Raw genomic sequence first — 26,771 nt, forward strand, 5'->3', positions numbered from 1 at the left:
TTTCATTTATTAAGGCATCATATTAATTCATAAAATTTTCTGAATAAACATCGATGAACCGTTATTGCAAGCTTTATGATTGTTTCGCTTTCAACTTTTTCAAGTGCGATTGGAATATCTACATTATCAAAGGTAACTTTAGATAGGAGAAATCGGTACTCGAGTATTCGTTTCATTGACGATAAAATTCAACGATCTGCAAACGTGAGCGTGATTCTACTAATGTTGTAATTCTATAACTGTTTACATTACTGATATCATTGTTAGTTACTTCTGCGTCATTATTTTCATTTGTTTTTCTTTCCTCTTTTTTGTTTCTTTTTCTTTTCGTTCTTTTTTGTTTTCTACTTTTTTTTTCTTTTTTTTTTTTTTCTTTTTTTTTTTTAACTACGATAGATCGTCGTAAAATAATCAAATTTGATATTAACTAACAGTAGGTACGATAAAATAATCGAAGGAAGATCATAAATTCAAAGTCAGTGAGATAGATAGTAAACACGTTGCCTTTTTCATCTTTTCGTTACTCATTTCTAATCGTATGTTAAGTACGCAGCAGCAGTATCGCTGTCATCGACCTCAGTTTTTTTCAACGAACGTACTCATATCCACAGCTAGAGATATGTTTTTTAAGGGTGGTCGGAATATTTCCGTCGAATAACAACGCGTGGGGTGTGCCACGTGTAACGATCAACAAAAAAAAAAAAAGACCTACTACGGAAGAGTTCAATTTATGTTCTTATCGTCACGATCATTTGTGGACAAATTTTTACTGAAATATTTTCAAGCGTCTTAAAGAACAAAAATAATACAAACAAAGACACAATTCAATATAATTCAACTTCGTAATACTTTTTGTTTCTTCATTACACATAATATAAGAAATGTATTTATATATAAAAGTAATTAGCTCAATGTCCAAGTTATGATCAATATATCGAAATGATCAACCTCGTTGGAACAATTATAACCAGACAGCTATAACTCGTAATATTTCCTGTAATTCCGTTACATAATTCTCTAGATATATAATATGTGCGCGAGCGCGCATATGTTTATATATATATATATAACATCGATTGAATCTTACCTTAGCACAAGATTGATCATTATTAAGTAACAACGATCATTCACGTCGTTAAATAATAAGCGACACATCCCGATCAAGTAGACTCATTATTATTATATATAGACAATTATAATATTATGCTGGATAGAATGTAATCATCGTATGATTTTCAAATAATTATTTGAAACGTTCAATCTTTTGTCATTTTTTGTCTTTTTTTTTTTTTTATATCTTGCATTCGCTACTCGTTCAAACACCTATGCATATATTTATTAATATAGCTGCGTAAATTATTATTCGATCGGAGGAGATGATAATAAGGATAGATATAATTAGAATTTCGATGATTTTTAGAAGAATGTTTTTATAAAAAGCGAGGAGAGAGAGAGAGAGAGAGAGAGAGAAAGAAAGAGAGAGAAAGAGAGAGAGAATCAAGTTTTGTCGTATTTATTGGAAAAAAAAACAATTGATTTGATTTGATTTTATTTAATAGATTACGATTATAATCGGATACAAAGGATGACGTGAAAGATAAAGAAAAGAATAGGAAATTACCGTTAACGTTTAGTTGCAAAAATGTTGTCGTACTAGGTATGAGTGGGTGTTGCAACATGATGTGTATATATATATATATATATGTACATATACGTGTGACACAGAACGGAATATACTGTTTAAATGATCCAGGAGAAACACGAGGAACTACATCGCGCGTAGCACCGTTACGTAACGTTCCGGTAGGGCGTGTTCCAGCTGATAAATTCCATAACGATCGGGGTATGCGATAACTACGATTTCAGATTGAGAATGTCGATTCGATTTTCTCGCAGAAAAATTTTAGAGAACGATGAGATAGAATTTAATTTATATACGATCGATTAAAATTAATTAGATGAATAGTCATACATTGTGTTTATTTTAAAAAATAACAAGGAAGGACATTTAGCCGTAAATTTCTTTTTTTTTTTTTTAACGATACATGTCGGCTGAAAGAAAAGTAATAACACGATAACCATAGTGATGATTAATTATAAATTTCAATTATATTTTACTATCTTAGTCGGAACGTACTTATACGTAATTATCAATATTTGATTATAATTACATATTTACATTTTTACGAGAACGAAGTGATGTTTTAAAAGTCATAAATTCGCGCGATATTTCATGTGGTTTTCCCGCGTGTATAATGTATTATCTTTCTATCTTTTTTTTTTTATATTGTAAAAAAAAAAGCTATCAGCGAAGGAATACATTGGAAATATTGGAAATCTTCGTAATAGAAGCGATTCGTTTATTATTTGTATCGTTTTGTTTTACGCTTGATCCAACTTCTAATCACATTTTTCACAACACTGCTGACCCGTAAAAATGATACTTCCGTGCGTCAAGGTTCGCACAGTTATCAGATAACTTGGTTTGTACTTCGTAGGATAATGTTGACACGCAAGGTGATCTCTTAGCGAGACGCGACATTTCACGCGAAACACAACAATGAAATTGTCGATCTGTAATGCTCCGATATATGTAACTTCTATTTAATGTTATTTTTTTTACGATCGCACGTAACTACACAAAATGATTTTTATTATTTCACTTACTCGAACAACTTTCTCGAGGTCTTTCGACGAGTCGATTACTACAGGTATTGGATAACCACCACTAATAACATTACTATAATTAAATTAAAACCACTAATAATAATACTATAATTAAAAGACGTTAAATAATTAAGTTAATTAAGTTAATACAGTATACAGATGACTGTTAATGGATGACAAATAGTGTGATCGATTGATCGTAGAAGAAAATGATTATGCCCGCATAATGTGATCACAAAAGGGTAATGAAAGGCAACAAGCAACTCTTGAGAGACCTTCTAACTTATGCATGCATGTATGTATGTATATATATATATATGTATGTATGTATGTATGTATGTATGTATGTATGTATGTATGTATGTATGTATGTATGTATGTCTCTGTGCTCATACGAGATCGTATTGAATTGAAAGAATTTGGTCGATTAATTTCAACGTATAGAAATAAGCGAAGCAGCAGAGCAGGGCCCTCCTGTCTTTGGTCAGAGTGAAAATAAAATTTTTTTCATTTCCATTTAGCGCGTGTAAGCATGCGTAACAAGCGGCTATGCGAGCCAGGGCCCTGGCTGACCCACAAAAGGTGCTTTCAGGTCCCTGGAGTGAATGGATCGTCCAATAATTCCATTGGTTCGAACGAAGTATACAAATACATAGACGAAAGTTTCGCGACGTTGAAAGAATTCGATCTGTCTGATAATAATAGTCTTTCTTTCTTTCTCTTTTTCTTACGTTGTAACGAAGAAATCATGTGAGTAGAAGGGTAGACACCTTTTAGTAACTTTGTCTGAGCTTCTCGGTTTCTAATTTACGTTCTTTGCCAAGTCACCGATGTTACGGTATATTTCAGTTTATTTTTTCTTATATTTTCTTTTTTTTTTTTTTTTTTATGTCTGTGTCTATATCCACCTACTATAAAGTTCTGATTATTTTCTTTGTATAGTTGACCGAATGATAATAATCGCTTACCAGATTCCGTTGACTTGACTCATAAAGTAGATTGTCGACTTCGCTATTTAATTTAGCGCGACAAATAACTTCGCCAATATATAATAATTTATGACATTCTCTGTTACCTAGCTTATGCTGAGACATATAAAGGTTCTTTCTAGTGGTGATTTGATCGTAGAGAATTGATCCTACTGTTGCCAGCGTCAGAAATGATTAGAATCATCGAAGCGATTGCTTTTCACTGTGATCGCTTTTTCTTTTTTTACGCGAGCATAAGATCTTTCTTTTTCTTTTTTCGTTTCTTTTTCCTTCTTTCGATTCGTCGATCGTTATTCGGTGTAAATTTATGCGTTAAATGGCGAATAATTATATGTAAATTTTTTTGTTTGATTAACCTATTTGCATCCGTAAGCGGAATATTTCGCGCATGATGATTGTCTCCTATCATCGAGCGCGGAATATTCCGCGAGCTGCGACTTTCTTTTATCACCGAGCGCGGAATATTCCGCGAGCCGCGACTTTTTTTTATCACCGAGCGCAGAACATTCCGCCAGCAATGACTTTCTTTTATCACCGCCCGCGGAATATTCCGCATATGACACAGTTCACGTTTTGCTGTCAAACTGCGAGCATTTGAGCTATTTTCATTGGGTTCTTAACAAATTTTGCTTTCGTTAATTGTTGTGTAAATCTTTCTAACTGCCGTTAAGAGTAAGTAGTATCAATCTATATTCAAATTTAAAAAATAATCTAATTTTACTTTAATTAATTAACCTAACATTATTTTAAATAATTTAAAATAAAATTTAGTTGCCCCAATGGATTCTGATTATTTTGACGATTCGGATTCAAGTGTAAAAATAGGATATACTCGAAGTCGTCGTATCCATTGTATTTCATCAAGTGATGACAATGAAATCGATCAATGCGATAGTTTTTTAAATAGAGATTACGTATGGAAACCACAAAATCATACGCCGATTGTACATGATTTTTCAGGCGTGAGCGGTATAACTGTAAATACACAAAATCTATCGAGAAGAGAAGTCTTTGAATTATTTTTTAATGAAGAATTAGTTAGAAAAATAATTTTGGAAACAAATAAATACGGAGCAATTAACGCAGATTTTGTACCAATTACAGACAGTGAACTAAAAGTATTTATTGCTTTAAACATTTTAATGAGTTTAGTTCCTAAGCCCACTATTCAGAGTTATTGGACCAAAGATAAAAGTATAGAAACACCATATTTTAAGAATGTTATATCTCGTAATCGATTTTTCTCTATCGCTACAAATTTACATTTTTCCAGTAATGATATCTCCAACGATCCATTAATAAAAATTCAAGAAGTTTCTGAAATAATACGAAAGAATTTCATTCGCATGTATATACCAAATAAAAATATATCAATTGATGAATCAATGATACAATGTAAAAGTCGCTTACATTATATTCAATTTATGAGAATTAAACGAGCGAGATTGGGTATTAAGTTTTATAAACTTTATGATTCTAAAACGAGATATATACACAATTTTAAAATATACGTAGAAAAAGATAAAATTAATATTGGATCTGCTAGCAGAAATGTTGTTATAAATTTGTTGAAAGAGAGTAGACTATTGTACAAAGGATATTGTTTATTTATTGATAATTGGTACAGTTCACCGACTTTATATCGAAAATTATATAATATGCAAATAAACGTATGTGGAATAGCGAGAATGAATGGGAAAGAAATGCCTCGAGAACTAAAATTACTGCAATTAGAAAAGGGAGAAGCTGTTGTATTTTCTACAACAGATATGGCGGTCATAAAGTGGAAAAATAAAAAAGATGTTGTTTTATTAACAACTATGCATAATCTAGATTTTGCCGAAACGGAAAAAACAAACCGATATACCGGACAAAAAATTTTAAAACCATCAGTAGTAATAGATTACAATAAGAATATGGGTAGAGTTGATGTTAGCGATCAAATGTTCAGTAAATTTCATACTATGCGAAGACGTAAAAAAGCTTATAAAAAAATATTTTTTTACTTTATAGACATGATGTTACTAAACAGTTACATAATTTTTAAAAATAATAAAAAAGATCGAGCCTTTCATGTTTATAAGCAAAGATTAGCCGAAGAAATTATTGAAAAATATTTAGCAAATGTAAGAATAAGAGAGTCATCATTTATCAATGATTCGTTAACGCGATATACTGGCCGACATTTTCCTATACGGATACCTCCAACATTAGCAAGAGGAAACAAAACATCAAAGCGTTGCGTTGTATGCTTGACTATGTTAGTTCGAAAAGAAACAGTTTTTAAATGCGATGTTTGCGATGTAGCATTATGTATCGATCATTTTAAAAAATATCATGTTAAATAAACTTTAACAATTATTCAAAAGTTATTTACTGCAAATGTTAACGAAAATAATAAAATTGCTGATATACGGCCGCACGCGGTAATACGGGCCAACCGTCAGTTGAATGCCGCTGATGTCTAAATACAGAAACTTAAGTATAGTCATGATGCAAATAGGTTAACCATTGTTTATTTATCTGGTTTTCTAATGATGGTGTATCGTGTATGTATTACAACATGTACATTATATTAAACATTATCTCGATCGTTCTTGTCATTTGTTAAACTTTATAACCTTTTGTATATGATATAACTACCAGTGTGTAAGTAAACAAATAATCACATAGCTCGAGTCACCTAAAAAAAATTCAATCCTACACGTTAAGACTGTAAAACTTTTATCGTCGCTCAAAAGTATTGTTACATGAACAAGTGTTATCTTTCTTTTTTTTTCAAAGAATGAATGGCTCTTTATCATATACATACTATAACGAATCCGTCAAAGAAAATTGAGATTTCGTTGAATTAGATAATTTCTCGTCTTTTACGTTTCGAAGTGTTTCTAAAAGAAAAAAAAAACTATTTAGATTATCGATCGCCATAATTGACAATTAATAAAATTTAATAAAGTGTTAGATGAAATATTTTGTAGAATTGATTTATACTCGTAAGTAAATTAATGCTTATAACACATTACGTTAGTTACGTTAAAAGTTGACAAAGCTGTTACTTTATGAATATCGAAGAAAAATGTCACTTATAACCCATAAAGATAAACGAAATGATTAGGAAAAAAATAAGAAGTCGTTGAACGGTATCGGCATCATACACGACACAGAGTGAGTTCCCTAACGATAACTGTGCGAACCGTGTTGCGTTCGATTCTCTCTCGGTGATTCGTTCTATGTCGCACTTTCTCTGTCTCTCTCTCTGTGTGTGTGTGTGTGTGTGTGTGTTGTGTGTAGTGTTTGTGTGTTGTGTTTGTGTGTGTCTATATGTCGATTTCTCGCGACGCACGGCCCGAGAAGCATAATGCCGTTAACACAAAATATGCAAGGAGAACGTACGCGGCAGATAATACGAGATTAGGATTTTACGAGCGGCTCCGTGCAAAAGGCCACTTTCCACTCGCGTTTTTCTTACAGGTGAACACCCGTTGCGATAAATCCTTCCTATGGCCGTGTACGTACAACGTGCTCATGAGTTTGCGATAACCATTTGTAGAAAGAGAGAGAAAGAGAGAGAGAGAGAGAGAGAGAGAGAGAGAAATCGTTAAGGGTTTTTCCTTATAAAAGTTTTTGTCTATCCTGATTTTTTTGTAATCTCTCTCTTCCTTTTTTTTTTTTTTTTGGAAATTCGACGTAAAACACTTTTTGCTATTTGATTTTTTGATTTTTCACAAATAACAATTTTTTACGTACTTTTGTATTATTATTACGCAATTCAACAAATTGAAACTTTTTTCCTGTATCTGGCTTGTAAATAGGTAAATTTAATTATTTTTAGGATGCAGAATTCATTGGAAAAATTACATCACTTGAATACAGAGTAATAATAGAAAGAAAATAATACGATATTAGCAAATATTGATCATTTTAAATACAAACATAATACTCAGAAAACACTAATATTTGTTTTTTGTTTTTTTTTTTTTATTACGTAAAACAATCATATAAACTAACAAAAGCATTAAAATAATCCATATGATGTTATAATATTTACAAAATTTAATGTCAATTTTCATAGGAAAAATGGAGTGACGAAACTTTTCTTTGTACGGTGTCTCATCAGTCTTCTTGAAAAGTCCATCATCGTAGGATTTCAATGTTCTTCGTAATAATATTCCATGGTAAGGTTATCTTGATAAAAGTGTCTACCCTGTTCGTCACTATTTTTTAAAAAAAGGTCAAAGTGCGAATATAAAAATTGAATTTTTATTGACCATTCTACACCGTATGTTCTTAGTAGTTGTCCGATAGATCATAGTCACTATAGAAATATATTTATTATTTCTTTTCTTGTTGCTCAAAAAGCCGTTAACAATGGCTTTGAAAGAGGATCAAACAGATAACTCGAGATTTGTGTGCTTGGCATCAAAGGTTGGATCTTTCAACAATATTCTGATTTGTGGCCCAATAAATTTATTTTCCTTTAGCTCTCTTTCATTTAACCTGAGAAACATTTTATGTCAAATGATTAAAGGCCTGATCATTTTTATCAATAGCTTTTACAAAGTTCTTTATTAAGTCGAAATTTATATAAAGCAGAAGCAAAAGAGCTTTAATCATTTCAATCAATGGAGTAAATTTTACATTTTCCTTTTCAGCAATGTATGATTTCTTCAAGGATCATTTCTTGATTTTATTATATACGTATATTTTATATATATATATATATATATATATATATATATATAATTGTCATTATATATAAATTTATCATTATATCATTTATCACATATATGTATGAGTTAATCAGATTGGCTTTTGAAATAAATTATTTTTTGGCCAACATAAAATGGCCAAAAACATTTTATTACTTAATATTTTGAGCAAAAAGAAAAGAAATAATAAATATATTTTTAGAGTAACTATGATCTATTAGAAAATTACAAGAACATACGGCGTAGAATGGTCAATAAAAATTCAATTTTTATACTCGCACCTTGAGTATTAAATAATGAAAATTAAAAACATTTATTATTATGAATATAAAAAATGAAAACTCCATTAAGTTAAATTTAAATTGACATTTAAATTTAAAAAAATATTCAAAATGTGGAATTAATCGATTTTGCTAGTGAACGGCTCAATTATATTAGTAAATATTTTATTTAGAGTATAGAATAATTAATTTATGCAAATTGATGCAATTTATGAAACGATTTCGTAGCATACAGTTGTAGCATATAATTTCGACACGTTATTACGAACAGACGACGATCCAGTTTCTCTGGCCAGCGAGTGCCGTTTCGCTAGAAGTACTGCTATCTATTTTTACCGTTCTGTGATAGTTAGGATGGCATTTTCTAAAAATATAAAGTCTAGGTAATTTATCGAGTGCTCAAGACGAACTCTATTCGTTTCCTTGTTACTCTTTCATTGTCGAATGATTCGCGGCCACTAATACTAGGGTCTAACATTAAATTATTATTGTCTTTGTATTATTCATTTAATTAATTTACAAATAGATGAATCAAGATACTATTCACAGGAAAGAAATAAAACTGATATTCAAAATTGATTGTGAATAAGCCTAACGAGACAATCAGAATAAATTTATCGTCGTAAATAAAAAGAAAAAAATTGATTATTATAATTATCACTAAAAGGATTATATTTTTGTATTCAATTTTATTAAATGAAATTTAAAAGTTTGAATTTAATAGAAATATATTATTATCTCTTCCTTTGAGTAACTCCCACGTGTGTTTGAGTTAAACTACTCGTAATATATAATAATTTATGAAAAAATAAAAAGAAAGATGAATAATAAAACAAGATAGAAAGGTAGAAACGGGTATTGTCCTGAGGGTTTTTAAAGGCTACGTCGTTAGCATTTGCTATCGCGACAAGAAAATCGCATACACTTCGACAAAAGAAACCCGGAAAGAGCAGTGGCCTCTTAGAAGGGGCAGACTCCACGTGGCAATGACAGGAGTACCTGCTTGGCCAAGGTTGAGACAAGACGGGAAAGCGTCGTGGCTAAAATCTATCTATCCCTCGGAGTGATGCTGGATTGATGCCAAAGAAACTGGCAGACGTTAGTCATCCTACGGGAGCCAGAATTGTGGGAAGAAAATCGAACACCGAGGGAGAGAGAATCGACTTGGTTGTCTTCGTCAGCTTCCTCGTTGGTGGAGCGACCGTGCGGTTGGCTAATAAAAGACAAGGGTAACGTAATTCCACCCGCACTCCAATAATAGTACCAACCGTGGTTGGTATGCTGGTCGCATACCCACTTTCTTATAACGGAGATGTGCGCACAGTTCTCATCAGTTAATTACTGAGTTTGTCTTCTAATATTCTTCTTTTATTTTGTTAATTTAAATTATAATTAATATTATATTATATATTTTATACGATATTCTTATCTATTTCATTTGATATTTTATATAAAAGAATTTATTGATATATTTATAATACAAGAGTTGAAAATTAAACGAAAAGATATTGTTGATCCGTATATATATAGATTTATTTGAAAGAATATATTTTTAACATTTACATTTTGATACTACATACTTATTATACTTTATACTTTAGATATCGGTGAATAAATGTTGCGAATATTTTTTTTTTCTTTTTAAGAAAAAAGAAAAAAGAGAAAGGAAACGTGGAAAAAGTTGAAGCAATCGGTCGGCGAATATTATCCGAGAAGAAATATCTACAAAGAGAAGAAGCTAGTAAATGATAAATTTGGAATTAGCTATAGATGGTGTAAAAAAGAAAAGAACAAAAAAAAAAAAACGAAAGAAAAAGACCAAAAAAGATGCGTTCAACGCGTCGAATGATAAATTTACCGAAACAGGAATCCCTTTCATAGTTGTTTTTAGAAAATCAGGAATAGGACTATCGTGGGAGGAATACGTTAAAAGGTGTATCCTGTGGATTAAGTTGTCCGAGAGAAAGTCGACTTTTCCATTCACTTGGCATGGTCCTCCCACCTCGCGCCTTTTCCAATTCCTACCGATTACACAGCCACCGAGAGAGATAGAGAGAGAAACAGAGAGAAAGAGAGAGAGAGAGAGAGAGAGAGAGAGAGAGAGAGAGAGATATTACACAACAACGTTGTTGGACGACTTGTAGCTCGAAGGAGAGAAAGAACGAACGAAACGAGGACCCCGCGATATCGATATGGGTCAGCATCGACGATAAAAGTCGCCTTCGAAGAGTTCGCGTTGAGCGATACCGGTATCTCTGCTCGCCATTTCACAAGAGTCAGCGTTTAATTAATCTAGAACCGTCTGAACGAGGACGTTTTTGAACGAAAGCGCGTGTTTGCCGAACTATACGCTTTTCTATATTATTTTTTATTTATTTATTTATTTATTGTTTTTTTTTTTTTTAATTTTTATAATCGATTATATTCGGGGTATATAGATACGTTTAAAGGATTAATTCGGATTAATATATTTAATTCGAGTCGTTGACAAATAATTTAGAGATGCGATAAATTAATGAGAAAATGTCTTTTGTAAGTAATCTTATGAACTTTTTTTCTTATTCTTTTTTATTCTTTTTTCTGTCTTTTTTTTTTTTTTTTTTTTCTTCGTACAAGGAAAATGTTTTCAATCCGGAAGAGAAATAATACTTACAATTTAGTTGATAAATATTCGAATTATCATAATAAGTAATTTCTTAAAATAGAATGAAATATCGGGTTGTCTATAAATGAAGATATCTCTGTAAAAGATAGTTTTTCCATTTATGGATATCAAAGAGTGTTTGAAAACGAATGAATTATCGATCGTTCAACAGCTTCTAATATACGTTAAATTCATTAAATGTCTAATTCCGATTAGAAATATTTCTTCAAATAAGAATTATAGAAAAAGAAATAAATAAATAAATAAATAAATAAATAAATAAATAAATAAATAAATAAATAAATAAATTAAAAAGAAAAAGGAAACGTCTTCAAAACAGTCCAAAAGAAACATGTAAAGATTCGGGCAGCGCGTGATCGAAGAAACGCTTTCGAAAAATTCCAAAAGTGTAACTCCTTTTTTCTCGTTGCTCGGCGAATTCCAGCAGCTGATCGGATTTCGTTGATGTCGATCGGAAAGCGAACGACAGCAACAAACTCGCACGACGACTCTCAAGGAGGTGATTCCCAAGGAGTCGACTTTTGACGACAGCTGGAAACGAGGACGACTTGATCTCAGCCTCTTCGACAACCTTCGAATTTTTAACTCGAAGCGGAAGACTTTCTTTCCAATGTCCATGGGAACGAACGAGAGTCCGAGAAAGAGAGTTCTTTTATACGTTGAAATCTTTCTCTTTCTCTTTCTCTCTCTCTCTCTCTCTCTCTCTCTCTCTCTCTTTCTCTCTTTCTCTCTCGATCGATCGATCGAATTCAGTTGAACTCGATTTTTAGCAGCTGCACGTCCAAATAATTTTCTTTTCTTTATTTCTCATAACTCCTTTTTAAACCTTATTAATATCAGACGTTAAAGTTTTATTTCGTTGTCAAAATCTTAATATGGAATACCCGATTGGGTAAGACTTACAGAGTAGTTGACTCTTGGAATCTTCTTCGCTTACTTCTCGAAAATCCTAAATTCAAAATAGTATCATGTAAGAAAAACAAACTCGAAAAGTTCTGATCGGAGAGAAACGACGAGGAACAACTCGTTTTTACCGAGTATCCTACTTGAAGAGAGAAACGAGAATAAAATGTGAGACGAGAGAAAGAGCTGTTGTTATTATCGATGATGTCAGAGAAGTACGATTTCCAAAGCGAAGGAAGTCTCTATAACCTAGGCCAATAAATTTAGGTGGATTGACGTTGGTCGGTCGTTTACCTCGTTTCATTTCATGCGTTGGATCGTTAAATGGATTCTCTCCTTTTGATTTTTTTTTCTGTTTTTCTTTTTCTTTTTTTAAATGTCAATAGTCTGCATTTTGAATTGTTAAAAAAAAAGCCGATGTTTGAAACCACCAACGATAAGGAATACATTGTTGAAACATATAACTTGTCGTCCAAGAGTGAAATTAGGCGATGTATGATCTAGGTAGCCAGGTCACGGAAGGACAGGAGACGCTAATTTTGGCTAAAGTGGCACCGTCGGCTCCCACTTTGAATGCTTATCTTTTATTAAACACGAAACGGAAAATAGTTCACCATTTCGAACGTCGAAATTAGATCTTACACTTGTGTAAAAATATTTTTTTCTTTTGAGAAATGAATGGAAATGAATTTGCTTTTTTTTTCTTTCTTTTGTTTTTGTTTCTTTTTTTTTTTTTATATGAATTTCTTACGTAAAGATATTTATTAAATCTTGCATCTGAGCAATCGTACTTTTTATAAAAGAATAAATAAATTTTCTTAATTTTTTCTTTTGCACCTCGCTCCTCTTTTTATTTGTGTCTTACATATCCGTTCATAATTTTTTACAGATCCTTGGAAGTCTTCGAGGAATACGGAATTACGCATAGTGAGATTTTAAAAACACAACGATTGGCCGGTGGTTCAGGATTGGGTGGTCCCTTGCGTTATCCTAATTCAATTATTTTATGGCTTCGTTGCGATAAGGTAAATTATTATTTTTTTTTTCATTTACATCTATATTATATTATAAGTTCCTCAATAACTTTTTAATCTTAATTGTACACCTGGGATGTAGGACACCCCAGATCAATTTTAAGCTCAATTTAAAACAAATAAATGCTTGTAAATAGGACTTGTGCCGTCATTTATCTGTAGTTGAGATATGTATCTTTATATGCCAACTGTCAGAAAAGTCTGCGTTATGTCAGTCGCTGAGTTATGATCGAGTAAAGTTGAAGTTTGTAAAATCTGAGTTTTGCCACATCCCATGTGCATTATAAGTTATTTTAGCATTAATTTTTGATTCTTTATTATCGAAAATTTTTAGTCCATTCATACCCTAAATAATGTGATCCTATATACAAGTGTGATAGAAATTATTTTCTAATCTTATATCTCGTTCATACTTAAAATCAAATGCAATCAATGAGAATAGAAAATTCGCTATTATACGGTACTATAATAAAAATAAAGAAGTCAATTCTTTTGATCAGTTATGTCATTTATTCACTGTTAATAGAAAAAGTAATCATTTATAAGAATTTTCTTCAGAATATTGGATATGGCTGTTATAAATGCCAGAATATTATTGAAATGTAAAAATGTTGGTAGAAATGTTACAATCTCTCTGCAATTTTATCTGAAAGAACTCTATAAGCATCTTTGTAAAGATTATTTATTCGTGCATTTCAATATGTCATTACTTCGAAATTATTTAAAATTAAGAATTAAGAGCATAATCGGACTTGATACTTGCAAATGAATTGTATATAAAAAGCATTGCCGATGTATGATTTGTTCATATTTGAAAGATAGGAAAACTTAAATTGGATGTTTCTCATGTAAACGCCCAATTTGCGATAAAAACCGCGTTGGCTTATGCGTAGAGTTTTTCGGTCATGAGTAAACATTTATTTTTTTTTATTGTAATTTTGTACTTTTATATTTTTTTTTTTGTAGAAGATAGGAATTTGTATGTATGGATATTTCAGTGAAATGAATGGAAAAAAAAACAGAAAATAATGGAGATTGATGGAATAATTGTATACTTTTTCTTTCTCAAAAGAAGCTATGTTTGGACTTGAAAATAATTATACTTTTTGTAACGACTATTTCAGTACTTTTCTTTTTTCTGAAAGAGACTGTTTTCAAGATAATTATACAATTTGATTTTTTTCGAAATATTGAAAATTAAAAAAGGTATTTGATTTTTAACAAAAGAAGTCAATTTTTGCGCATTGCATGATTCATGAATTTTTTTTTATAATATCAAAATTGGAAATGCATTTTCAAATCTAATGACTATTATTTCCGAGGCTTCAAAGAATATACAGAATTTTTTTCGAGTAAAAATTATTCATTCTGTATAAATGATAACTGTTCAAAATATCTGTAGCATACCTCAAGTGCACAGTTAGAAATTATTTTATGGTTTGCATAACTAAGGTTAATAGATTTTTGTTCTACGAAGGATATAAAAAATTAAATCATTAATTTGTTCCTTCATATAATCAAACTTTATTAATATACGGAAACAATGGAAGAAAGTTTAAAAGAATTGGAGGGTCTCTATCCTAAACCAAAATAAATCGTTTTCCAGGTCATCGATCGTGTTCTCCTTGATAAACGTGACTCTCAACTATAATATATACTCTATTCGAAAAGACATTCGCGTAATCGATGGTAAACGAAAACGTCTAATGTGTCCTCGTAAATATTTCAAACTCGTCGTTACAGATTTTCTACTCACTAAAACTTCTGAAAATCTATTTAAAACTTATTTTCCAAATTTTATCCCGAAAATACGTTTCCCTGATCATTCTGAAGATTCATCTTGAAAGGAACAATTTTTTCTTTCCTTCTTTCTTTTCGTATGATCGAGTATTTCCACTAGTGGCGATTACGTTGAGCGATGCATAATCGGAGAGGAGAACAAGCATTATGTTTCATGAGCAAGCACTATTGGCTACCGGATGAACCTGATTAATTTCCTCGTTGTGAATCGTTAGTATCTAATCGTAGATTTTTTACTTTCTATAGATTAACTATAATGTTTTTATTGAATATGCTCGATCCAATATACATACGTCGTGATAGACAAATTTATAAATAAATAAAATATGTAGTTTTGAATTTCAACATTTTCTATATAATTATACACGAGATATGAGATATTATTATTTAAATTATTAGATTATTGATACAACTAAAAAAAAAAAAACAAAAGAAATTAAGCTCTTTAGAATGCTTATGAAGTGTTTCTTATTGAAATTAAATTATGAATGATATATGCATGCGTTTGTGTGGTATAGACAGAAAATCATTTGCGTTTATAGACATTATAGATGTGTGTATGAATATAATATTCATACGTAGGTTGCACGCGTTATAGCTCTGATTACAATGCAGCCTATATAAAGTTACCGAATCTAATGCTTACGTTGCCATTTTGCTAGGTTGAGAAACAAGTAGGTGCCGCGTACGCGAGATTGTATTGTTGTTACTTCATCGAGAACATTAAAGGTGACCGCGAAGCAGGGTAAACTCGCCACCGGAAGTTTTAATTACAGCGAAGTACCATAATAACGATTTCTCGTATTCGCTTACCCGAACGCGTGTAGAATCAATTTTCGTTACGTCTCTCCCTTAAACGATAAAATGTGTCCTCGAGACATGGACGGTTTTAATTAAATTTATTTCTCATGTTTTTGTTTTATCTTCTTTATTTTTCTTTTTATTTTAATTTTCTTTTGTTTTTTTTTTTTTTGTATTAATTTTCCCTTATTTCTTACATCGTTTGTTTGCTATAATATATGAAAGATAAAGGAGGACGTCTATTATAACGAAGATATATTTAATTTAAAACTATACCGTCCTCGATTTTTACGGTAAATTTAAAAATATAATTCTGTCTCTTTCTCTCTCTCTCTCTCTCTCTCTCTCTTTCTCTCCGTTTTTATATTTTTATTTTTCTTTGTCTTTGTTCGTTATTCTAATAATTGTAATGTTAATATTATTCAACACGAAATTTTAATAATTTACAAGGAAAATTTATATTCATTTAGTATATACGTTTTCTCATGAATTAAAAGAATCGATGTTTTTTAATTACGACAACTCGTATTGCTAAATATTATCGAAGTCCACGGATGTCATAATTGAACTAGTTGGGAAATATGTTTTCGTGATAGATCTTTGCTTTTATTATTGTGTGGTAGATCAACTTAAATATCTTTCATTATATATTAACTATAAAATATTTTAGTTGTAACAATACATAAACTATCAAAAATAATTATTTCAAGTATTTATCAGTCTATCGGGTACATCGAAAGGAAATAAATAATTAAATTATTACTAATACCGATTATTAATAATAGTAATTTATTAACCTTTTTCGAACTTCTATGTCAAACGTAACTTGACATTTTTTATGGTGACATTTTGTAACAATTATTTATTAAAAAATGTCATATTGGATTGATCAAAAGATTTTTTTTTTTTAAGGAAATTTAAATACAAATTTTATGTTTATAATTAAAACTACATTATGTAATATATTTTTTTCTTTTAAAGAAATTTCATTAAATTGTAATTGGAATAAATGATAATTGGATGATACAATATTTGGCGAATATGGCGGATGAGGTAAAACATCTCATCTAAGTTCAACAATTTTTTACGTGTTGTCAAAGAAACAAGAAGAGAATATCTCTTTTTATTCTCTATTTTTAATTCTTCATAACAAGCGATAAACTCTATTAATTTTAATACTTTTTTCCTTTTATTTTCCTCTATAAGACCTAGTGATTTTAGGTTATGTATGAATTTGTTAAAATGAAAGAAAGCGTTCACATGTAAAACGACATTAACTATTGACAAACACTAGAACAATTTCTGGATCAATTCAATATCTTCATTATACTAAATTATATGAAACAATATGCAAATATATTTTTTTCTTCGATAAAAAAAAAAAAAAGAAAAAAAACTTAAAACAACAAGAAAATTCTTAATGAATAAGTAAAAATAAAGAGTACAAATAGTTAATAAATATTGATAGTATCATTTGTGAAACGGTAAGCAACGGTTTTACTAGTACAGAGCCAAATGAAATAGCGTTGGTCTTAGAGTGCCGTTACTTAACGCCGCGTCACTTTCAGGGAAAGTTCGAAGTAGTCGAGTACGGTCGTTCGATCGCATGCTCGCTCGATCACCCGTAGATTTCCACGGGGCACTCGCTCGGAAAGAAATTCTTGAACGGTTCAAATGTTCTTAGGCTACTTTACTTCTCCGGAGGCTGTAAACGAGGTTGGCAAGGCCGACTACGATCGACTACTACTACTTACTTCCGATTTCGAAAGGTTCTTACGTTCCGGCTTGGTGGTATCGATTGGTTGGTTGACCATGTTAAGGTATTTGTGTCGGTATCCCGTGGATTTTAATTCCTCCATGGAACTCGGGTAGATTTCGATCGGATAATTGGACTTTACGTTCGTGCGTTCCATATCTGCCTTTCGTTTCGTTTACCCTTCGCTTGAGGTTAAATGAATATCGTGTTATATATTTCGAACGGTGCTTTATAAAAAATGGCACCAATGAATCGAGAATCGTCTGTGACGTTATCATATCCAAACACTTTCTATTTAGAAGGTTTAACTTTAAAAAGAAAAAAAATCTTGCGATTTTATCGAATTGATATTAAACGACAAGAATTTATTAGGTTTATCGAATTGAACTCTGTCTTTAGTTTCGAGCATTTAATAATGACCCTTTTAAATCGTTCAGATGATTTTATGACGATTGTATGAACTTTGATATTTGATTTAAGATCAAGATAGAGTATATATATATATATATATGTATGTATATATGTATGTATATATATATTATATCGATTGGAAAAGATAGATGATATTTTTAAAAGTTAAGACTATTTATCTCTATCTCTCTGATTTATGTATAATAGAAAGATAGAAATTTTATATCTTTTTATTAAGAAACGAATAAAAATTCTTCATAATGTATTGTTTTTATGCGAACATTAATATCGAAAATTGAAAATATATATTATTACATACACCTATGTGTATAATATATTAAACGTTTAAGAATTAATCAATTTTCTATTGAAATATTAAAACAAATTATTAATGCAAATGATTTTTAAACTACGCTTATTGATAACTTCTTTGTTCTTTCATTTCTTTTCTAAATCGGTGGGAGTTCGTGTGAGCGATTTCTCGTTGACAGGCGGCATTCGTGTCTCGAGGAAAGAGAAATGGGTCGAGTTAAAATAATAGTCGGAGGAGTAATTCCACCCACGTCGTTGACGTGGCCGGGTGTCGTGCGACGAACCCTCGAAGTAACCCAAAGAAAAATGGCTTCTTCCTCTTTTCCGTCATCGCCCGTAATTGAAGATAAATCGTTGAGTTTCGCAACTATTTTTTTCTTTTTTCTTTTAACGATCATCTCCCTTTCTCTCTCTCTCTCTCTCTCTCTCTCTCTCTCTCTCTCTCTCTCTCTCTCTTTCTCTTTTATCATTTCTTTTCTCGTTAATTATAACGTCGAAACAAAACTTCCTCAAGTTTGGCTAAATTTGATTGTTTTGTCATCAAATTTAAGTAAAAAAAAAAAAAACTATTTTTTTCTTCGTTTTTTTGTATTAACAAAATAGACGGCAATCGATCTTTCTTTTCTTGTTGATTACTGTTTCTTCTTTCTTTTTATTCCCCAATGGTACCCACTTAAAAATAAAATACATTTTAGTTACAATTTGATTAAAACATTTATTCGTTTAATCCATCCTTTTCTCTTTTTTTTATTCTCTTCTTTGAAGGAACATCAAATATATAACTCTATCATTTAGAATCTTCTTCTTTATAGAGAAACTTCTTTTTTGAGTAGACTCTATTTCTTCTCATCAATTACGGTTCGTCGATCACTTTGCACCTTACCTCTTTCTTTCTCTCTCTCTCCGCCCCTTTCTCTCTCTCTCTCTCTCTCTCTCTCTCTCTCTTTTCCTCTGCTTCATTTTCTATCCTCGATGGGATATCACCTCAAAGTTCCGCTTGGAAAGAGCTTGTGATGTAGAAAAGATCTCTCTCTCTCTCTCTCTCTCTCTCTCTCTCTCTCTATCTCTCTCTCTCTCTCTCTTTCTCTCTCTAAGGATGACTAAGATCGTTGAGTGTTGAAACGATTTATGGAAAGATAAGAAGAAAAAAAAGAAGAAGAAGAAGAAGAAGAAGAAGAAGAAGAAGTAGAAGAAGAAGAAGAAGAAGAAGAAGTAGAAAAAGACGAGAAAGAAAAAGAAAAAGGGAGAAACGACTTCCGAGATAAAAAAGAAATAAAGCGACGCTATCGTTAATTTATAGAGCGGATACTAATTATTATCGGAGGCATAAGTCCGTGTAGAGTTGCGTGAAACATTGAGCCGATCTTCTAGAAAAAATTCTATCTGATCGGGTTGGAGCTCTCATTTGCAATTATTTTTCAATGATCGAACCTCATATCTTCTTATTTATTTATTTATTTTTTTTTCCATATTTATACAAATACTTATCTGTGATCGTCGTTATTTATAGAAAAATTTTCGTACGATCTTATCCATTTTGAATGTTTTTAGCACGTACTTCTAACGTGATTCGTTCAAGTTAAGTTCCTTATACCATTGCTTTATGAAGTTCAAGGTTACGTTGAAATATCACTCAGTAGAGCAATCTGTCCAATTATACTGTCAGGTCCGATCTTTATCCGGTGAGTATGTCGGTTCTTTTGCGTTTATTAAATGATTCTATTGATAGCTATAAAAAAAATGATATGGTGGTCATTGAAATGAACGATAGGACGTTCTTCTTCGAAATTCCTTTTTATCTCTCATTCTTTTTCATCTACTTAACAATGTTTCCTCGAACAAAGCACGAAGTACAAGCAGTACTAGAAATCATTTGTTACGAAAGTTTTTAAATTTAATAATGGCAATTTATTGCTATATTACTAACAGCCAACAAATGTCGACAACGACGAAGATACATCTTTTTTCATCGTACATATTTTACACACTTATCTCGTGGCCAGGACCAAATAAAATTATGCAAATTCTTTTGAAGAATTAAATTGCATCTTAGAGATTGTCTATTGCTATGAGAGCATGTAATATGACGTTTGTAATATACGTAACGTATTATTATTAATTTAATTTTTAAATAACACATTTCTTTTTTAGAGGACATCTTGAATCGTTCGTTTTACCGTCTGTTCGATTTATTATATTTATTCCCTTTTAAATTACTTTATAAATTAATAGTAATATAGGTGCGTGTGGTAAGAAATAGTATGTGGTAAAAATGAGTGTTAGAAATACAAATCGATCTAAATACAAAGTAATTTTTTATTATAACAAGTCATAAATCAGAAATCGTATTTTATCTTATTTGTTAATTAGATTACCTAAATTTATTTATTTATTTATCGATTATATATACAAACTACATTTTATATATATTATTATATGTACATTCTTCTTTTAAATTATTTTTTTATTAATTACATATTATATATAAGATATATTTTATATATATATATATATATATATATATATATATATATATATATATAACAAATAAATATTTTATTTTAAAAAATTAAATTAACAAATTATACTTTATATATATATATAAATTAAAATATATTATTTTAAAAATAAATTATTTTAAAAATAGAAAAAGAAAAAAAGGAAAACGATTATGATTAAAGTTGAATCATTAACACTTGATGTTTCCTCTTGGCAATCTATATAAAAATAACATTATATACATAATACACGGGAACACTGACATACACACATATATATGATCCCAGTCAGGCCGTGCATCCGTCCGTGAATTTTTATGTTTTTACGCGCTACAATCGTAAGCAAGGCTCGTAGTAGTAGTAGCGCGTTCTCCTCTCTTTCAAAGCCAAGCTCCGAATGCGACTCATAGTAGTAGTAGTAGACGCGTTCGCGTGCGCCGACCGCGTTATTTTTATGAATGACTCGCCGGCAACGTAATTCCAACGTGCACCTATTGCCGTGGCGTGGCGCTGTGCAATCTCAGGGACGCATCTACGATATTTTTCGAACGTTGCAACGTTCTTTTCCAATCACTATGATTTTGTAACAGTAAAAAAATTGAATATGGTAAATATTCGAAGTTGATTTTGTTCAGTCCATCAATCTATCCCGAAAACTATTTTAAAGTTCTAATGCATAAAATTATTTCAAGGTTTCAAGGTTTCACGAAAGAAAAAAGGTGTTTACATTAAATTTTGTTTTATTATACTAATCATATTTAAGTGAATATTAAAGCTGAAATAATGGAGAAATTTGACTGTCATATTTTTTTTTTTTTTTTTTTTTTTTTTTAACTTACATTTAATTTATCAATATTGAATAATTCTGCATGAACACATGCACTTAAAAATTAAAGGAATTTACATAGAAACAAATAATAATAACTTTTTGTGATTAATAACTTTGTGTGATTTTTCATATTTCTTTTAAAACAAATCATGGAAGTGAATCTTTGATTGATTGTCATTCATCAAAAAATCACGTGAATTCTATTGTTTTCTGGAATCAATTCCTATAATAGATTTACGCGAATACACCCCTGTCCGTCCGTCCGTCCGTCTTTCTCTGAATAGTATAGTCAGCCAGCAAGCACTTCTCTCGCATTCGACGGAATGCCATGTCTGAGAAGCGATTAGCGATCGATTTTCGTAAGTTATCAAGAATAACTTCTCTGTTCGCCGATGTTTGCACGTTCAGATTACATAGACGAGCGATACAACCTGTTTACACGAACTCTCTCTTTATCGTAGTTGCAATTCTTTGTGAATCTTTCTTTAGAGCTTTGCCGGTTTCTTCTTCGAATATTTTTCCCAGATTTTAATATAAGGTGATGGTTCTAAAATAAAACTAATATTACGACGATTAAAAACATGGCCATTCCATTTCGAAACTCAATTGATATTCAACGAAAGAAGCATTGATGTTTTAGAACGTTAAACTTAATTTTTATATGGGTACGTTCGCTCCCATTAAAGGAAAAGACAAAGACGGATGTAAGATTATATTTATTAGATATTACAATTCCATATGTTCTCTGTTAGAGGTATTAGCATTGTTTAGAACCGACAAATATAGAAGTATATATGAAATTAACGGTGAAAGAAAAAGAAATATAAATAAAGAAGGGTCAGGATCGAATGAGTCGACTTCCTGTTATCCACTCGATTCTCGCCTATTCATCAGTTCAAGAAGAATAAAGAAGAGGAGAAGGAGGAGGAGGTGGAGAAGGAGGAGGAGAAGATGAAGAAGATGAAGAAGAAGAAAAGAGAGGGAAAGAGAGACACGAAAGGGTCGTACGTTCTTCAGAAAAAGGGGGGCATCGAGTGGCCCTGAGCTCGGGGTCATTCGTCTCGGAGGATGTCTGGACGTTAATTAAAATGTGCCGCGCATCTGGCGACTCTGCACGACCGGCAGTCGCCTCCTTTTCCTTTCTCCTTTCGCGAACCCTTCTTCTTCTCCACCTCTTCTTCTTCCTCCTCTTCTTCTTTACCTCTTCTTTCTCCTCCTCCTTCTTTTCCCTTACTCGTTCAAGTCGACGTAACTTTTTCCTTCCTCTCTTAGTCCGAGTATCGCGTTCCTCTTTGCTTTCTTTCTTTCTTTCTTTCTTTCTTTCTTTCTCTCTCTCTCTCTCTCTCATTCTTTCTTTCTCTTTCTCTCTCTCTCTCTCTCTCTCTCTCTCTTTCCCTCCATCTCCTTTCTTTCTCTTTCTCATTTGCGAGAGCATGCGTGCGTGCGTGCGTGCGTGTGATCGCACGCAACGGGAATCGCAAAGTTTAAAGTCTCTACGCAGGAGAATGCCACTTGGCCGACAGCTGCCGTTTTGTACGCTCAAGTCGGACACGCCGTGTCGAAGATAAACGCCGTCGGATATGTCGTCACTTCCTGCCACCGACGACAACGACGACGACGACTACGAGGTGGAGAAGGACGATGGAGCCCTTCCGAGTCCGAAACCCACTCGTTGGAGTTTGCACTCTTCGTGTAAACGACCACCAGACGTAGGTGGATGACTTTCTTCCATGGTATATATTCAAGGACGGTTTATTTTTCTTTTCATTTCTAAGTATCCTTTATCAATTATTATTTATTATAGTTTCGTTCTATCTTTTATCTTTGAACACTTAACGATAATTTCATTTTTAGAAAAGCCGATTTTTATAACTATTGTATAACTAACCTCTGTAATGCTGTGTAATTTTGATTTTATCTATTTTTTTAAGTTTTAAGTATTTCATTTTAACGTTGGAAAATTAATTAGTACTTCATGTCCGTACTTTTTAATGTTTTTTCTTTTTTTTTTTTAAGTATACGTTATTCTTAGTATAAGGAATATTATGACTCTGACATTATATTCTATAATTTTTGTTTAGATTTTTCATTAGAAAAAAATTGGATTTTAGAAAATTAATATATTAATTATCATTAATACTCAATTTTGTAAATTTTATTTTTAAATGTTTTCAAGATATTTATTGATGACATTTAGAAAATTAAAAGTATATTTTCTAATAATATTAAAATTATATAAAGAAGTATGATAATGAATTCTTTTATATTTTTTATCCAGTAAATGTTATTATGGATAGTTATTAAATGGATTGATTTGTGTTTAATTTGTTCGACGATAAACGTGTTAAATTGGTGCGCTTATATTTAAAGATCGAACAGTTAACTATTGTTCGATTATTCGCTTTAAAAAGTCACTACTTTTAAAATGTTTCAATGATATTATATGGATTGATCATTCTTTTAATAGGTTCTTTATAAACAGAATTTCGTTTTTGATATGTAGAAGCGTGCTCTCTTTATTAGAATGAATCGTTCATTCAGAAAGAAATTTGTGGTCACAGCAGGATCTTTACTCTATCGTTTATTTATCGCGGTTTCAGGAAAGTCATCAAGGAAGTCCAGAGACCAGACCAATCCGCGGTACTTTAGAATCCGGGAAGTTGTCAACATGGGAAAATCCTAACAATAACTGTCCGGTGACTTATTCGTGTAAATTTCAAAAGCTATTGAAAAATTATCGAGTTTTTAAATATTTTTCTCAATGTGAAGAAAGAACCAGAATGAGTGAGTGAGTGAGTGAGAGAGAGAGAGAGAGAGAGAGAGAGAGAGAGAGAGAGAGAGAGAGAGAGAGAGAGAGAGAGAGAGAGAGTTATCTTTTAAAATTAGATCACGCCTCCCACGATTCGAAGGCGTAGAACGCTTTTTAAGACGGACGAGAGTGCGAGCTATGTTATTATTAGAGCAATTAAAAGGGCTTTGCCCGCGAGAAGCGAGCTGCGTCGCGCGGAAAACTCCGAGCGGAAGGTGAACTGACAGAGCGTGGAACGATTCTTCTTTGCGATGCCGTGCTTCTCTATATTGTTTCTCTATTATATAATCTCTACTATATCGATGATTTTATGCTGGTATATTGAATTAGAAATTTAATTAACTAATAATCGTCTTTATCGTTCGATTTAAACAAAATATTTATATGTAATAATTTTCTAAAAGATATTTTAGATCGCAAAAAAAAAAAAGAAAGAAAAAAAGAAAATGTTTGAAGACGAATAAATAAAATTAACTTAAGATTTTTAACAAATCAAAACAAAAAAGGAAATAAAATTAAGAGAAAATATTCGATATCATTCGAATATTTTTCACGAGAAAGATAAAAACAAATTGATCTTCGATTTCTTTCGATCTTTCATTATGTCCGAAAGGAAGGAAAATAGTACAAGAGTATATGATTAAATTGTGAGAAGTTAGATTAATAATTCTCAGAGTTATAACAATAATTTCGATGGTTGGTTTACTTTACTCTATTTCAAATCGAACTTGAACGATTGAAAGAAAAGGTTTATTTAAGAGGGAAGGGTATAAAGACATCGAAAAGACTCGATGCGAATATGCGCGAGTAAACGAGCAAAGCAAGTAGTCGTTGGCGGTCGAGTGAGCTGGCTTGCTCGAACCGGCGTCAGTTTTTTTCTATCGTCTATCCTTCCTCTCCCGGGCATATCGGTTTGCTTTTTTATTGGCTGCATTTCGCATACGGATCTAACTGTCGGTGGTTTTAGAGAGTGCGGCACGCACGGCATTTCCGGCAACCCGCACCGAGAATGAACCAACGGAGGAATATATAGAAAGAGAAAGAGAAAGAGAGACAGAGATGGAGGTGGGATGTTTGCTGCGCGAGTAGGATGATGAGGAAGAGGAGGAAATGAAAGAGAGGGGAGAGAAGAGATGCGAGAGCTTTTTATTCGGCTGAATTTGCTGTAAACGTGAGCAAGCACATGACACACGTGATATGTCGTGTCAAGAGATGAGAGCTTATAATCTTTCTCTCTTTCTCTTTCTCTTTCTCTCTCTCTTCTTTTTTCGCCTCGAGAGATTCCTGTCGTTTAGAAAAGACGTGGACGTGGAAAATAAGCATCATTACGTGTTCAGCCCTGTTCGTTAACTTTCGCTCGAAAATAATTACTTTCTCTTCCATCTCTCCTTCTGACTCTCCCTCTCTTTCTTTTTTTGCTCTCTCTTTCTCTCTTTCTCTCTCTCTCTCTCTCTCTCTCTCTCTTGTTCTCTCTCTCTCTCTCTCTCTCTCTCTCTCTTGTTCTCTCTCTCTTTCTCTCTCTCTTCTCTATCCGTTTTCTTTTTATACTTCATCTCGCAAAACCGTCATATTTTATCTTTTCAATTAACACCTTCGATTTTAGCATAAATCGAATGTTGGTACCAAACGTGATGCAAAAATTAACACTTTAAAATACATACGTATACGTATGTGGTTTTTAAAATAGAAAGAAAAAAAAAAATTGAAAGAGACTCATCGATCATCGGCCCAAAAAGCATATAATTTCCCATAGAATATGGGTAAAGATTTTACGTCACGGCGGTCTTCCTTTACGGAAATTTACGAGAGAATTTACGAGCGAGCTCACGAAAGCGTGTTTGCTCTTAAACGGATTAATAGGATCTTTCTTTTTAAAAGTTGAAACGATCGTGTTAACGTCGAACGTTAAACGTATCGAAATAATGAGTAGAAAGAGAGAATGAAAGAGAGAGAGGGAGAGAGAGAGAGAAAAACGATTAAAAAAAATATCTAGTTGCTTCGAAATATTTCATCACATAATAATCAATTTGATTAAAAAAAAAAAAACAAAACAAAAAAAAAAATAAAGTTACACGTTGCTATAATGGGAAAAGCATAAAAATTCTTGAGATTTTGTTAATTATAAAAACTATACGAACCTAAAGATCATAACGATAGTCGAACATTAAGAAATACATAATACGATAGATTTTTGTAGAAAATAAAACAAAGCTTTTATTAGGTTGTTCGACGAAACTAAGAAAATATAGATCGTTAGATTTTATTACGGTTATTATCTTTCCTAAGATAACTCTAGAAAATTGAACT

The 26,771-nt window shown here is 31.6% G+C and overlaps 1 protein-coding gene across 1 annotated transcript in view; it reads left to right on the top strand.

Annotated features, from left to right (window-relative positions):
• The window catches only part of LOC124422050 (tRNA dimethylallyltransferase), a 101,904-nt gene that overhangs the window by 55,203 nt on the left and 19,930 nt on the right, over positions 1-26,771 (top strand). The window contains exon 5 of the mRNA XM_046957949.1: positions 13,104-13,239. Coding sequence (XP_046813905.1) covers positions 13,104-13,239 — 136 coding nt within the window. The remainder of the gene's footprint in view (positions 1-13,103; positions 13,240-26,771) is intronic.

The sequence above is a fragment of the Vespa crabro genome, chromosome 2 (genome assembly GCF_910589235.1).
Source record: "Vespa crabro chromosome 2, iyVesCrab1.2, whole genome shotgun sequence".
Lineage (NCBI taxonomy): Eukaryota > Metazoa > Arthropoda > Insecta > Hymenoptera > Vespidae > Vespa > Vespa crabro.